This window comes from Myiozetetes cayanensis, unplaced genomic scaffold (assembly GCF_022539395.1).
Source record: "Myiozetetes cayanensis isolate MyiCay16 unplaced genomic scaffold, myiCay2020 scf5-8, whole genome shotgun sequence".
NCBI lineage: Eukaryota > Metazoa > Chordata > Aves > Passeriformes > Tyrannidae > Myiozetetes > Myiozetetes cayanensis.
In genome coordinates, this window is record NW_026087742.1 from 102027329 (window position 1) to 102044134 (window position 16806).

A 16806-nucleotide genomic window follows, 5' to 3' on the forward strand; every position below is an offset into this window, starting at 1 on the left:
GTTTGCCAGGGACATACCATGGTCCTGGCCCTTTTGCTGGTCTTGCCTGTGCCGTAGTGGGTCAGGCAGGAAAGGCTGGACCAAAGACCGAGGCTGGATGGGCTCAATTCCACAGCTGAACCCATCTGAGGTGAGGCGACCATGGCCCCCTTGTCCCAGGCTGATGCTGTGAGGGTCGTGAGATGTAGGTGGTGCTCACCGAGGCTCTTAGCAAGTTCCTGGAGTTCCTGTCGGAGCTTGCACTGCAGGATGGCAGCGCTTTCCTTCCCTGGGAGATCGGATTCATTCCCTCGATCGCCAGTCCTGATAGCCAGCAGGCCCGACAGGTTTGGCGTGAGTTTTTTCTTCAGGAGCTGTAAACAGCAGGGTCACACACTGACACATACTGAAGTCCTTTCAAAACAGAACACCTTTTTATGGCAGAAAACCACCCAGAAATAGATTTAAAGATCACGCAAACTGATGCTATGTAGATTACACTGGCATCCAAGGCTGTTGGTCAAGGATCGTGAATACTACTTTGGTGCATTGTCAGATCAGCTCATTAATATAAAATTTGATTCAGCTCAGATGCAGGCACACACTTTTAGTTTAGCCCAAGCGCAGAACTGATGTTGGTTTTGCATTTTTACAGTAGCTGCAGGAAGATGAGTGATACTTGATACCGTATAATTACAGGGCACAGACAGGCGATATCTGATCTGGTGTAAAGTTAGCCTGTCAACATTTTTTTTTTTAATCAAATTAATTTAAGCCCAAAAAAGAGGCAGAGTTAGCACTCTGTTTTACACAGCCTTAATATTTTTGATCCAACTCAGAGCCACAGTGCTACATTTACTCTGTCATCAAACCATGGCCTAATAGGGTGAAGTTATATCCTGCTTAGTTCTTTGTGGACTAGCTCAAACACAAGGAACCCCACACAATTTCTGTATAAAATAATTTCCTGCATTCACCAAAACACTTTGAAATTCTCATAGTCAAAACATGTAGAAGTATAGGATTATTTTTAAATTTAATTGTAGTGTTTTTGCAATTGAAAGGGACTGCAAAAGACTTACTGAAGTGTAGGGCATAGTGACAGTGTCTATTTAGTCCAGTGTCAAGCTGGACTAAATAATGCTTCCTCTTTGCCATGTTGGCATTTTTGTTATTAGACACTTGGGATGAGAACTGGGCTCAGTGAGCTTTAGACAGAGACAGTGAGATTGAAGCAGACAGATGCTGTTAATCTGCACTTTCCCAAAGAAACCTGGTCCAGCCTGGGGCGGCTGAGCCACATAATGTGCAGTACCAGTTCGGCACAGCTCTCACAATACTTGGGATAATCACTGTATAGGCAGCCACACTTTCATTCTCAAGATTCATAAAGTCAAACTAACAATAAAAAAAAGTTTGATTTTATTCCTTACTTCAGCTGGAGTAGTGATTTGCCTGATTTCTGCACATAGAGGGGCTACCGCTGCCCTGGAACTTGAAGCAAAAACTGGTCCAAAGCATGAAGTACAGCCAGCCAGCCTCCATATAATAAGGATAAATATGGATAGGATAAATAAGGATAAACTTCTACATTACAAAAATGAAATTATCAAATTTCATTATTGACCTCTTTACTTGAAGGTGCCTCAGATGGTCTTGATCCCACATACATTTATACTGATGGATAGCAGGATGGATACCATCCTGCTGGATATTAAGTACACAAGGATCTCAGTGGTTGGGACCATGTAGTCTAAGAAAACAAAAACTTAAGCACACTTTACAAGTTATATTAATATTCAAATCAGTGCCTGTTAGTAGCTCCACAGCATCATTATTCCCCATCTCCGAATTGTGAAGGCTATTCTATTGCACAAGACTTGGCAATTACTGCTTATTAAGACTAATTATTTTAATCTATTTCCATGTTTTATTTCTAATTAAGTGTCATTAGAATAGAGAATCACTTTCGTATTCCTTTAATGTTTAATTTAGTAAACATTCCCTTTGGAAAGAGCATGGCTGTGGTTTGCATGCTAAATACTTGGAAATGATGAATGGAAGTTACCTAAAATTCAAAGGCAGGAACTAGCCCTCAACAGTAGACAGATCCTGTGTATCTGTTCTTTCAAGGAGGCATTTCATTTTCCACATAAAATGTTACTGTTGGCACTGAACTTTGCTGAACTGTATTATGCTAATCTAAAAAAAAAAAAAAAAAAAAGGAAATAAAACATTTCCTTGATTGCTGGCAAGGTCAGGCACAGCAGCAGGCAGAGCAAGGGAGCCCGAGCTGTGCTGGGGAGCATTGCCTGGGCTTTCCTGCACTGGCAGGGCTGACCACCACAGCAGCTGCTGCTCAACACCTACTCCACCGAGGTGCACCAAATAAATTAAATTAAAAGCTCTTTGTAAGGAGTAGGTGAGCTTGGTTATCATACACAATTTTTTTGTTGTCTGCAGACAGAGCCCGTAGATGGTGACACTTAAAAGGGAAGAAGCACGTTGGAGCAGTGAGAGAGGGTCTGATGGAGTCAAAACCCTCAGGGGCACAATCCACCATCAAGAACTGCAGTTCAAGGGTAATCATGGTTTTACCAATCAACCACTCATAATATCTACATATATCTAATATCTAAAGGGAAATGTCTCTTTTGTACTTCACTGTCTTGTTATGCCTCCTGATAAGATTTGCATGCTTCATTAACTTGAAACTCTGCTTTTGGAGGAGTTTCACTTTTATGCTTTCTTCTTCTGCCCCTCACCCACCACCACCCCTTAGTGCAATCAGGCATTTTTTTATTAAAATACTTTCACCAAACCACAAAGTGTCTCTTCTGTCTTGAAATGAGGGCAATCTGCCTAATTCTTTGCAGGCACCCTACTCATTTGCTTCTTCTAATGAAAATAATAATAAAGAAATATTTCTGTTGTTCAGTGGAACAAAATTAGCTAAACCTCCAAGTCCCCAGCAAAGGAGCATCAGCTCTTATTTTACAGAAAATGAGGTATTAGTGTTTAGGTCAATTCCTGAAGTCACTTGTCAAAGTAACTTTAAATCTGTAATACCTTATCCAGACAAGGCAAGAAGTTGTTAAAGAATAAAGCCAAAACCCCAAATTTAGTTTTAAGAACTTAAACAGCTTTCTGGGGAAATGTGATATTTTTTCAGTCTAGGCTCAAAGCAACAGATAATGACTCTCTTCTTAACTGAGGAAATAAGTAAGTCCTACATTATTTAGCCTTGAAACTTAAGGAAAGCTGAAAAATAATTGTTCAATTAAAACCCAAAGGAATGTGAGAGGATGACTGACTGCATGACTTGGCTCTGATAGTATCACCAACTTACTCTTCAAAGAGAGCCTCTATCAGGCCTGGGTTCTCATGACGTAAGGAAGCCCAAATGTTTTATTTACAAGGTTATCATGGCTTTCCTGTAACAAGATGTGAAAATGTGCTGTTGCTGGGAGGCGTAAGGCCTGTGTAAACTTGGTAGGATTTTGGCAAAATACCAGTGAAAACAATCTCAGTGTATGAATTAACACCAATGTGTGACATAAATACAGTAACAGGATTTTAAAAGCAAAGGCTTTGAGCTTATCACCCAAGGGGCTACACCAGATGAATTTGAGGAGGAAGGCAGAGGCACAAAAAGGCTGCAGTTCTTTGCCTGTGCAAGAGCCAGTTCTTGGAAAGATGACAGCAGGAGAAATTGCAGTGAAACAGCAGGATGAGAAGTCTGAGGAGAGATAAAATTTCAAAATGTTCAGCTCAAGACATTGTGGGCATGACTGACACTGATTTGCCTCAGGGACTTTTATAGTAAATATGTGGTAGTAAATACATACCAAGTATCTTAGCATTCTTCAGTGCCTGTGACCTTCACCCATTCCTCAGCTCATTTATTTGCTAAATCCACCAGCGGCTTCATTTGCTACAGGACACTTTCTGCCCTGAAAAGTAACACTGGCCCAAGAACATCAGCACAAATTAACCTTGTAAAAACGTAGGTTAGAAATACAAACGTTGCTTGCTGAAAGGGAAGAACTTCTCAGCCAGTGCTCAGCTGGGCAAGTTTTGGCCATGTCTGACCAGGATTATATTCATTGCCAGTACCAGTGGGGCTTCACTGCTGTCCCTGACACAATACTGCACATATTCAGTCTCCATAAGATTCCTCAAACTTCCTGTTCCTCTGCCTTGAGAGGTGTGGACAGTCTGTGTTGACACTGAGAGAACAAACCCATTCCAGCAGGCAACCACCAGAATCTGTCTTCTCTTGGATTTATGTATCTGAACTGATGAGAGGTTTAAGAAAAAGAAAACAAAAGGACTGAGTGAAAACTTAGATTGAGACCTCCCTCCAGAAAAATTAGGAGCAACTACATGGAATTTATTGCTATAAATCCCCACAGCTCTGCATATTTAAGGTGCTAATAATATTTCAGACAATCTTGCTATATGTATTTTAAAAGAGAGAAGTTACTCTGAAAAGGGATGTGTGAGAATGTTAATACGGTGTTAGAGATATTGTCCTGATCCTGCTTACTGTGCTGCTCACATACTGAATTTGGTGGGAGAGGCTGTTATTTCTAGAAAAAAAAAGGAGAAAATACTGACAGAGTAATTTCCCTGATTCTGAACATCTCTCACACCAATTAATTTTTTTCTCCAGTTACACAATTTTAGATTCTTGGGTCCATTCCTGTACCACGTCAATCACCTACAACAGCAATCGACTTCAACTTATTCCTTTTAGGCACAGCAAGATCTAAGTAACAATGCAAAGCTGCTGGTTTGAGCTCTTTATGCAACTATTTTATAAACTTATTCTTAGAGCAAGGATTTCATAGAACACACAGCACATTGCTTACCTTTTTTACCTTCTATTCATTGGATCTCTCCTGCCTCACAGTTGTTTTTTCTCTGGAAATCATTAAGGTTTGATTTCAGCAGGGATACGCATCTATTTTTGCAAAGCTCCCAAGTGAACACGACACGCTACCTTCCAGAGCATTTATTTTGATCCTGAAAATTGCAGGCCTCCAGTGATCATCAAACCCACTAGTTTACTACCTCATTACTACCTCAGCCTTGAATCGTTAGAAATGCTATAAAACTTACACACGTTGGAGAACAAACAAGGCAACTGGGAACAAAACAAGCATCTAAAATTACTCCAGTGGTCAGGAAACCATTTTCTTATACTTTATGTAATTATTTTAAAAGCTTAAACATCCTCTCTCTTAGTGTTTCTGCCTGCAGTTTTAAGGGCTTTTACACTTCACACGTTGCTTTAACAGACATGTTAAATTGGCTGACAGCGAACAGCATCACGTACTCTTCAGCTGTAGGAGATCATGATGGGCTAAAAAACTGGGGAAGAGATGAACTTTGTGCCTCACTGTGTTCTGGACTGCTATTACTGCCACTAACAACAATAACAAAAATGCATCTGAATATTTTAATTTTTCTGTTATTTTTAAGTCTATGTATTCTGGACAGATTGACTGAATTTAAAACCTGCTTTTCTTACAATGAAGAAGAAAATCCAGAGAACATTGCATTCAGTCCTGACATACATTGTATTTTCCAGATTTCAGCATAGTTGGCCCAGCACTGATACAATTTTCAGAGTTTAATATTGATACTGAAAACCAACATTCCCAAAAGTCAGGTAGCTGCCATTTAGGTATATTTGTGCACACACCTACACAGAGGCAGCTCAGGTGAACCACCACTGCACTGTTTTTGGAGGCAACCAACAGCTTGAACAACATTGCCCTGAAATGAAAGCAAACTAAGAGACTTCTTCAGTTTCTACCTTGTTCTTGAATAGGAAGGGGGAGGGGAGGAGTAAGGAAGAAGTTCCACAGGTCACTAAAGCAGGAGAAGGAGCAGCCTATCCCTGCTGATTCATCTGTGCTGCTCACAGGAGTAAGGATATGCAGGATACAGACCAGGCTTAGAGCAAACAAGATGCAAACCTCACAGAGTAACTAGTCTTCAGCTCCTGAATATTGAACGATTTACATTTTAATACAGGGGATGGGCCACAGTTCAAACCTTTATGGGACCTCCAGGCTGCAGTGCAGCACTGGAGCCCAGAAGTGTCCTGGGGCCCCAGGCTTCTCTGACCTGGAAAGATCCCCACCCTGGCAGCCAGAGTAGCAAGTCTCTGCTACTTCTGTGGCTTTCTCCACAGAATTTGTGCAATTACAAGAGAGAGGATGATTCCTTCCCTTTTAGCCCTCCATCACTAGATGAAAATGCAGCCTAGGGAGACGGAGGTCAGCTCAGGGCCTTTGCTGGGGCCCAAGGCAAGCTTTGGGTGTCATTTCCCAGGGCAACAGCATGGAAAGTGCTGAACCTAATCAGAGAGCTACTGTAATGCCCAATTACCACACAGGTATTATTTATTTAAGTACTAGAAACTTACTAATAGCTACATAAAAACAAATCTGCAGAAGGACAGTAGCAGTGTCTGATTCTTCTCTGTGTGTACAACTTGGGTTTTCAGATCACTTTACTATAAAAGTAAACTAACAAAAATAATCCATTCAACTGTTTATAAAAAAGCCACTCAAGGATCAACACCCAACTCTTTTTCTTACTACTCACAGCTTGATTCTCAAGTGCTTTACAGGAGAAAAGATCTACCAAGGACTTGTGTGAGTCACTAGCGATCCTTCACTGCAGTTTCAAGACCACTGACTAATTAAAAGTAAAGCTCATTGCACAATCTTGAATCACAGCAGCAAACAGCAGTATGGGACTGGTATGAAGAGGTTGTATCACCAAAGGCAAAAAGCAGCGATTTAACCCCTCAGCTAACAGTACTTGCTCCAGATATTCAGCCAGATTTATAAACTCACATTTGAAAGCAAATATAAATGTGAATATGCAATGTTTTTCTTCACGAATACTCACTTATCTTGCTTCCTTCAATCTAGTAAATAATTGAGAGAACAAATAAAATGAATGATTCAAGAGTCAATACAAATGAGATGAACTGTCACCATGGAAACTATTAATATACTTCATAATAAAGGTAGATCCTCTCATTTTCAATTTTGACAGAAGTTATTATTTAAACAAAAAATATTTTAAAATTTCTCCCCAGCATTTCACTAAAAAACTAACAGCAGCTCCGGGCCTGGCCTTTTTCTAAGCAGCAGTGTGTGCATGTAGCTTGAAAAGAAATTTAGCATTTAAATCAAAGTACCCTTACAGAACAGCTCTTGGACACTAAAGAGAACAGTGTCTAATGGATACAGCTCCCAAGTTTTCTTCTCCTTATTTTCTTTGCCCGAGGGCAGAGGCTGGGGCTGCAAACTGGCCTGTGTACTGTCACTAGCACCCTGGATGCCACGATTTGGAAGCCCTCACCTTAAGGCTCTTCTGCCACCAGCCTCCATTTCCTCAGTGTATTGGCAAGACCTCAGGAAGAAAATGAGTACGTGGCAATGGGAACAAGGGTGAAATATTCTGAGGTTCTGACAACCACTCTTTCATTCAGTATTCCACTCTCCTTCAGAAAACACCTCAGAACAGATATATGTGTTTTTAAATGAGTCATATTTTGCTGGGAATAAAAAGCACTAAGAAACAACTCAGATTCATAAATGAAAATGTATTTCACCTTTATACATGCTATACAGGTCATGCAAATACAGAAATCTACAGGTTATACAATGACACCATAATAAAATATAATATGACATTTGTCAAACACAATGTATTACAGCAAAACAAACTGTTTCTGTTTATTATTTAGGAAATAGATGAAGGACTAATTTGGAAGACACAGTACCATGCTACAGCTTACTGCACAGTCCAAAGAAAGTATTTCTTTGAAGAACACTAACATAAATAAAGCTGGGTTGTTGTAGGTATGATTTCTTTATGCATTGCACATAATACCACTGGTTACTTTCCCGTTGCTGACTTTAAAGAACACAAGAACAGTGCTACAACTGAGCTCAGTCTATACTGTGAACTCCCTTACATGTGGAAACAAACCCCAAAAACAAACAAACAAACAAACCCAACAAAAACAAATAAAAAAAAACACCACCCCCTCAAGTTTTCACTTCTTTTGTGTTAGTGTCCAAAGAGAGTTGTATTTAAAATTCATTCTTATAAGGAACAGAACAAAAATATCCTTAAAGCAGCACTTGATCTAGCATAAAGGTTCACCAACAGAAATAAAGTTAACATTGTATGGCACATGATGCCCAGACCTCGTACATCCTGATGTGAACTGTTCCATACAGAATGTTAAGGGCCCCTCAGTTCCCCCCACGTGTCTTGGCCTTTGTGTTTCTGCTGCAACATTCACATATTGTTTTGCTGCTCACTAAATCTCATTTTGTTGAGACTACAGAATACAAAATACTTCTCTGTGTGATCGAAAGCCTGGTGGTATCAATCAAGTGTCTGCATCTTCAAAAGTGAACATATTATCTCACCCTCCTGACCATCACTTGGATCTACTACAGCTATACTACATATATATTATGGGATTACACCAGGCATTCTGCCTACTTTGCTTACAGGTGTTACACAAACATGTTTTTAAACACACAGTTGATAGTTGCTCCCGGACTAATTAATATTAACCAGTAAGTGCCACTAGTGACTAAAAGTGTCAATGTAACCGTAATGGGATAGTTCCCACACTCCACAGTCAATAAGAAGGCTCTTTTGATTCCAGCAGCTGTATGTTTTTCAAGCCTCTTCAGTTATAGTTTTGAATTATACACCTCATAAAAGTTGCCAATAATTCCTTATTAGAGACAAAAAAGATAGGCACAAAACTAAAGTACAGTATATTATTTTGTTTCAATGCACTGTGGGCAAACCCCATCATTATTTACAAGAAAAAGATGTCTAAATGGGTGTATGATAAAGTTTAGGGAAGAATTATTTCAAAATAAAATGCACAGGTAAAAATCACAGTGAAGTGTTGAGATAAATTTTAAATTAAAAGAAAAAGTAAGTGCTTTATTAGCAGCTAAAGCTCAAATTCTAATGCACACTCCGTCTTCCCTGAAACCATCAAGGCTCTAGATCATTGGTTTTTACCAAAAGCAGCCAGTTACTCAAGATATTTATTTCCCTGGGAAGACAAGTTATATTCAGCTCTGATTATTTGGAATCCAGTGTTCAAGGACTGCAGAAAGCTTTTTCAAGTGACAAGCTCATATTTTACTGCCAGTAGCGTCACAGGGATATAAATCCTCCACGAATTGTTACCACTGTCAATTAGAGAGACAAGAATATCAAGTCAACCACACCAGTTAGATGACCTCAGTTTTGTAATTTAGAATATACTCTTTCAAGAAGACTGACTGTGGTACTGTACTTTGAAACTGTCACTGAAGCCTGCTGTGATTTTTTACTATGCTGGCTTTTTGGGATATGTGATTTCTACACCGTGCTGCAAGTATTTACAGCAGCTGGAAGGAGTAAGCAGCAACAATAACTACCACTTCCTAGGCTGACCCCACTTTTAACTGTTTTCTTCATGCAAACAGGCTCCAAAGATATACAGGAAAGGTATTGTATTAATGAAGAAAAAAACAACCCTCCTCATTATATTCCGAATGCATAAAGGAAATGTTCCCATTTACCAGGTACTTGTGGTTGCTACGATACAGTCAGTTTGCATATGATGCCAATTTGCAAATAGGAAAGATTATACTGAATTTAAAGATCTAGGAGACCAGCTTTCTTCCTCTCCCCACACTGCTGTGTACAGCTGTTGAATGTTTCTGAGAAGCTAGTAAGTAATCACAGCAATTTATTGTATCTAAGATGTTTATCACAATACTGTACCTGTATCTGTTCTGCTGAAAAGCGAGGCTGTCAACAGATAGAATTAAGTGTATTTTCCTGTCCTGGACTGTTAAATCCCTCAATCAAGTTTTTGTTACAGTCATCTAGGCTAATGGTATCACTGGACGTCTTGGAGTAGGTAGCTTGTCCTGTGAAATCCAAGAGGTCTTCAAGAGCCTTGGCATTACTTGTCCCATTTTGGTCCAAAGAAACACCCGGCATAAGTTCATTCATGGGTGAATATTCGGGAATAGAGATGAGTTCTTCTTTTGAAACAGGGCTATACAAAAGATAAATGAAAGGAGGATACAGAGTAAGACGTGGGTAACTTTTCATTAAGTAACAATCAAATTAAACTTCTGACAGTTCAAAAACTTATTTTAAAGGCCAGCTGCAGCAAGACTCTACCTAGAATACATCCTAATCCAAAGAAAAAGACATTGCCCTGTTCAGGATGGAAGGTCATACCTAATCTATATCCCTTAAGGATTAAGGTTTGTGGTAGTTGTGTGATGTGAGCACTCATCTCCTAAACCCACATTTCTGACCGTATACCAGTCACTCACTGTTTCAATCCCTGCACCATTCCCTTACCTAAATGTTTATTACACCTTTCAAGTTACTGTCCTGACCCTGCAACATTTGCTTAAAGCACTCATATTTCACAACTTAAATAAAAAGTTATTTCTTAAGACGTTATGATACACATCAGACATAGAAATCCCATAATTAAATTTAAGAAATGCTGTAACCAGCTGCTTTGCTGAGACTAGTAAGGCTAGTGCATTTTAGTTTGGAGAAGAGAAGGATTTCACAAAGATTTCTAAAACCACAACAAGGTGGGGGACGAGTTGAGGGCAAAACTATCATGGCATGAAATGCTGCAACACAAACCCTCAGGGGTGCCCAATGCCACCAATAAGAAACTGAACAAAGAACATAATTTACAGATCAAAGAACATAATTTACCCAGTGAGACTGTACTGCAGCACTTGTTCCAGGTCAGGTCCTGGACACAAACATTATCAGCAGGTCAAAAAAACCCAACTTGGACGAACTCATGGGCAACATGTCAACCAGTGGCTATTTAGAAGGCCAAGGCAGAGCTGCCCCCTCTAATATCCCTAATGCCACACTTCAGTGTGGGCTTGGATTGCACAGAATGGGCTACATGGACTTCTGGTCTGTCCCAGTAGGGCATTTTCTATGTATTTATGCATATTTACTGGAAATACTGAAACAGTATGAGAGGTTCAGCTGTCTTACTGATTAAGGAAGAACTGTATAAAAATTCTACATTTCAAATTGTCTTAACACCCTTAAATTAACATCCTATATATAAAAATATGTAAATAATAAAACTTAAAATTAAAAAATCGTTCTTTTCTGCATGTCCTTCTGAAAACCCAAGAGTATTTAAAAACACAACATTATTTACTGATTTCCATACACTTCTACTTGTTAAGTACTTAAAATGCTCAATGTATTATTTTCTTTACTCTGTTTGTATAGAGGCAGAGAAGCTCATGCATCAGAGCACACCACAGCAGACACCTGACTGCCATGCTGGGGTAGGTGAGTAGAAAAGCACTAAAGTATTAACAAGTGAAACAGAAAATTTTGTCTCATATGAATTCCACAATCCCTCTTGGTAGATATGGTCTGTACCTCACATCCATGGACTGAACCTCATCTGTTGAATCTTCCATGCTGTTTGATTTCCCATCAACAGCTTCCAGCTGAATAAGTCCTGGAACTGACTTCAGTCCATTAGCAACTACATCTTGGGAAGGGATTATAGAAGCAGCACTTTCTAAGCTTTTACTTTTCAGGCAGGTTGCCAATCCATTGATCTCTATAAAAGAAGGTTAGAAATTATTACAGCAGGAGCTCCTTTAAATAGTTTGAGGTTACTGACTGAGTAGAAAGGAAGACTGACAGTGCAGTAGGACTTAATTTAAATTCATGACTCATCATACTATACTGTCGTTCCTCTTTCCACTCCAAAACTACTCTTTATGCTGCATCTTTTAAATTTGAGGAAACAGGAAGAGACTATCTTTTATGTCATGTACTAAAAGTCTTAGCCTGGGGAAGTAAATAAAACATAGATAAATGTCAGACATATATTTATTTAATAATACTTTAAATACATATTTTTTTATAAAGTCAAATTAAATGTAAGATTTAGAGACACACTATAAAAAGCTTGCAGGCTTGGTTGTGTGCAAAAATTTTCTACCTAAAAAATTTGAAGGTAGATTGCAGCAATCAAATTGACACATTAGAACTTTTCATTTACAAAAATGCTACCTCAGGTACTAAAATGGAAGAGAAACTTTCTTCTGCTTAAGTGGCAAAATTTCTAACATTTGTCACTGATGCAAATGTAGCTGTTCTTTTTGAGATGAAAGCAAAGAATTTATGAAAATACACAATGTTCTGCCTCAGATCACAAAACTCTGAAGAGAACCAATTGTGCAAATAGGTCAGAAAAATACAGCAATTTTTACCTGGCTGGTTGAGAACAAGTGCCTTTGGTTGCTTTTCCACATTCAAAGTTGATGGTATCTCCAGTTTGGGCTCTTCCTTCTGAAATCAAGTAATGACTCAAGTCTATTAGAGGAAGGGCTGTAACCTTCATGGAACTGACTGGACTCAAAATGTGTGAGACTGCCCAGGGCCACAGGGCAGTCAAAGCAAGGCCATCAACAGCAAGACAGGATTTTCTCCCCCACCACCACCCTTTTAATAAGACATAGCAAATTTTTTAAAAATTCAAAAAGGAAACATTCTTTGAAAGTAACTGAAGAAACAGTTTCCTTAGTAGATTAGAAGTGAAAACCTGACTGTCACTTCTTAGCTGGACTCAACTGCCTTGTTTTCAATCCGACATTCCTGACAGGCTTAACAAGGAGAGCTCAGTAACTAATTCACTGGCTGGTCCAAAGCAGGAAAAGACACATCAACAGCAGCAAACATTACAGCCCCAGCATCCAGAAACAGGCTGTGGCTACTTGCCTGGACAGTAAGGGGGGTTAACCTGCAACACTTGCACAAAGCTGTCTCTGCAGCAGTGGCACAGCAATGGCTGTGACAAACCAAGAGTCATTTTCAGTTCAAAATACAACTAAAATTTGGGTCTAGAGTGTACCCAAGTAACTTAATGACATGGAACTACTCTAGAATTCAATTTCTACATATGGCAAAAAACCAAACCAAACCAAATCATGCAATCACATATGGTTTCATACCTTTATTTCTGGTGTTTCGCTCTTCCTTGTTCTCTTCATTATTTCATCTATTCTCTACAAATAAAAATAAATTTGAGGATGAGACAGCAGACAGAATATTTAATACAAAAGACAGAGAGAAGAAGAAAAATACAAAAAACCACTTCTCTTTACTGTCACGGCCTCATCCCTGCCTGTCTTGGAAAATGGAGAACAAATAAGAAAAATAAAGAAAACAAAAGGTAGAAAACAACTTGGAGCTGACTTTCACCTATCAGATCTCACAGAACATGACCTTCTCAGTAGAGGCACTTTAGAAAAGGCATTTTAATACCAAGGGTTTGCAGTTATGAGTTGTGCTCATTTCTGGAACAAGACATTAGTTTAAAGCCAATAGCAATTATTTTAATTTAGTTCTTCTTCTAACTATTTCCAAACAGTTCCTTTAAAAATAGTTAGCCTTTCTGGAGTAGAAGAATAGAATGAAGTATCTGAAGTTATTCTTGCTGTAAAGGTGTAAGGCATTATTCTAAAATACTTTTGTTTTCCTTCTTTGTTCATTAAAAAAAGAACCTATTTCAGCTGTAAGACACTTTGGTTTGTATTATAATCTGCAACTGAAACATGCTGCCAGTGCAGTCGTAAACAGTTAAAAATGTATTGGAACAAAATATATGGATAGATGACCTTTTGTAACCAGACAGAGGTTCTGCAGCTGTTCTCCCTTTCCTGCCACAGAGTTGTAGACAAAGCTAATTTATGCAGCTCCAGCCATTTCCCTGTGCATCACTGGCCACAGTCCTGCTGCCTCTGCACAATGTAACCAGAGACAGCCAGGTGGGAGAAAAGTTGTTTGTTAATCACATAAACTTTCTCCATTAATGACACAGAACTTCTGTTGAGAAAGTTTTAAACCAAGTCAGTAGCCTGTGATGTCCTGGGTTGGGTAGCAATTGACATTTGTCTTGACATGCCATTCCCTGTTTGTCTCAGGCATTTGTTTAACTTTTCAGGTAGATGCTGATTCTGTGTTTGCTCATTACCTAGTAGGGAGTCATTTGTCTTAGGCAATTCCACTTTGTTACAAATTTTGATGTCCACGTTCCCCTAACATGTCAGTAGCAAATACTAAGTTTGACATAACTAGTCATCTGTAATCCCTCCAGATTACTGTTAGTAGATACTATTGGGTACTTCCTGGATTATGCATTTAAAGAAGAAATGAAATAATTATCTGGAGATGCAAATATCTACCTTCTTCCGTTCCAGTCTTTCTTGCTCAATTTGCTGCATGATTTGTTCCCTTTCAAGACGAAGTTGTTCAGCTGCCTCACGGGCTTTGATTTCTGCTTCTTCCCTCTAATCAAAATGTGTAAAATATGTCAGGGCCATTATTTATTTCAGGCAGATTACCAAATACTATGAAGTATTTATTTATATGTATATAAAGTTTCACATTTTTCCTTGAGATGGTACCTGTTTCTCAAGCTTGGCCTGGAGCTCTTTTTCTTGCTTTTCCTTTAGCATTTGTTCTTCCTCAGCTCTTCTCCTGGCTTCCTCTTCTGCCTTTTTTCTGGCTGCTTCTTCTTCACGTTTTCTTTCCTCCTCCTTCTTACGAGCTTCTTCTTCCAGACGAAGCCTTTCTTCTTCTGCCTTTCTTTTCTGTTCCTCTCTTTCAAGCCTGCAAAAAATATAACAGTATGTTTAAAAGGCTTCACCTTGTTTAGCATTAAACACACATTTTCATGAAAGATGCCAAGATACAGCAAAGAGGTTGAACACATGCTCAGGATTCAGGCTGCTATCAAACTTTTACTCCAATCTTATTTTCAATGCCTAAAATAATTCAAAGAAATTAAAATTTCCATGTAGAGCGTCAATAATAAAATTAAATTTCAAGAATAAAAACATCCCTCTTTCCCTGTACTTGATACCCAGAATGCTGGTATCTGTAAGCCAGCAGGTTCTTTTATCCTTTGTTTCAGCTGAAGATAAACAAACTGGATGAGTAGCAGCAGAAGTCCACAAAACACAGTGGAACACTAGAAAGAGTGGGTCTAAACTCCACCTGTGTTGTTCCCTGGCCCACTGAGGGACATCATGCTCCTCTGTCACCACAGGCAAGAGCTGCTTTGCAAGTGATCATTCTTATCATTCTATGAGGGATTCACAGCCAAAGTGGCAGGAGCTGGTGATTCCACTCCCATCCACCCCCCTGCCATGTTTTTAATAATTAAAAAACAAAGTTGAATCTAGACATGCAGAGTTAGTGATTTACTATTACGGGTTTGAAGGAAGGCTTTGACACTTGCAACCAGCATCCCATGGGGAGAACAACCTAAAAGCTTGCTCAGAGAATAAGCCAGAACCAGAATTTTGCTGCTTAGACACAGCAACCTTCATTATGCCCACTCTCCTAAAGCCCTCAGTGCCTACAGTAGAGTTGGCAGGAAGATGAACTTCAGGTTCATCTGTTGCACAATACCAGCCTTGCCATTTAATGCATATACTACTACTGCAAGACTTCTTCTACGTGATCTACTCATTTAAAGCTGCCTCCAATATTTTTTTACAATGTAAAATACTTCAGGTATGTCCAGACTGCAGTGTGTAGTACACTGCAGTGTGGACATACCTGAAGTACTTGGATAAGTAATAGTTTTTTTCAAGTTTCTAAAAGAGGCCAAATCGTTATTTTCTAAACTTCACTGGTTATAGAGACTGCAAAAGACATTAATGAAAAAAGTCTGAGATTAAAGAAATTAACAGTTACATGCAAGCTCCCACTCGACTCTAAAACTACCACAGATTCAAGTATTTTCAATGATACAGGTTTAATTATTAGGTAATAACTTTCACAAAGCAATAGACACACCTTTCCCGTTCTTCTCTTTCCTGCCTCTCCTTTTCTTCTTGTTCTTTCTGCAGGCGGGCCTGTCGTCTTTTCTCAGCTAAAATTTTTGAAGCTTCTTCTGCATCACTTGTTCCTGCCGTGATCTTCCCTAACAGAAGAGGACCAAGGGTGGAAAGTTTAGCAGGGAACAAAGAGAGTGAGTGCTCAGCATCTTCAAACTTGTGCAGAGGCTGAAATGGGCCTGGTTCACACCTTTTTAGAGCACCCCTCAGCACTTTCAATAGATAGAATATGGAATAGGTAAGGGTATCCCTGAATTTCAGCATTTTCACATCCCCGTTAACAAGTGGTTTTGGTACATTAGTGAAAACTATACATTTACAGGTTCCAGATTATTTACAGATGATGAGGATCTTCACACATCCTCATAAGCCTATGACAGAGCAGCTTCGTGCAAATGAACAGCTCATCACTGTTTAAAAGTCTCAGGGACCCAAGACATCTTGCAATATATTCTTGCAGTAAGACTCACCTTCACTATTCTCAGTCTTCCCAGCAGAAGGCACGTGCTTCTCAGGAGCCACCTGGCCTGCCTCGTCAGGGCGCGCTCCTGGGGACTTCTGATGGCCGGCATTTTCTTTCTCCTTGTCTGCTTTCTTTTTAGGAGTTTCCTGGTTGAGATTAGAAGTGGCACGATGCTTCACAGGAGAAGCTGGATATTGTTTGGTGTTTTTAGGAGACTGTGGGTAAGTCTTTGCAACTGTCCTGATGAGGGAAAACAAAAATCAAAAGAAAGAAGAAGCCATGTGTTACACACCTTGGAACTGAACTCCCGCTTCCCATACGTCATTGTTCTCTTGTGTTTCTGGCTACATAGGAGTACCAGCTGTTTTGCACAAT

General features: G+C 39.3%; 1 protein-coding gene across 6 annotated transcripts in view; it reads right to left on the reverse strand.

The window, feature by feature from the left end:
* Window positions 1-7597: 7597 nt before the first annotated feature.
* Window positions 7598-16806, reverse strand: part of MAP7D2 (MAP7 domain containing 2) — an 81618-nt gene continuing 72409 nt past the window's right edge. For 5 of the 6 annotated variants that reach the window (XM_050332530.1, XM_050332532.1, XM_050332531.1 and 2 more), the window contains 8 exons: window positions 16439-16671; window positions 15928-16054; window positions 14529-14733; window positions 14307-14411; window positions 13074-13127; window positions 12333-12411; window positions 11488-11674; window positions 7598-10099 (listed from right to left, as the gene is read on the reverse strand). In XM_050332530.1, coding sequence (XP_050188487.1) covers window positions 9850-10099; window positions 11488-11674; window positions 12333-12411; window positions 13074-13127; window positions 14307-14411; window positions 14529-14733; window positions 15928-16054; window positions 16439-16671 — 1240 coding nt within the window. In that variant the 3' untranslated portion in view covers window positions 7598-9849. The remainder of the gene's footprint in view (window positions 10100-11487; window positions 11675-12332; window positions 12412-13073; window positions 13128-14306; window positions 14412-14528; window positions 14734-15927; window positions 16055-16438; window positions 16672-16806) is intronic. The other variant, XM_050332529.1, reaches the window with a different exon arrangement.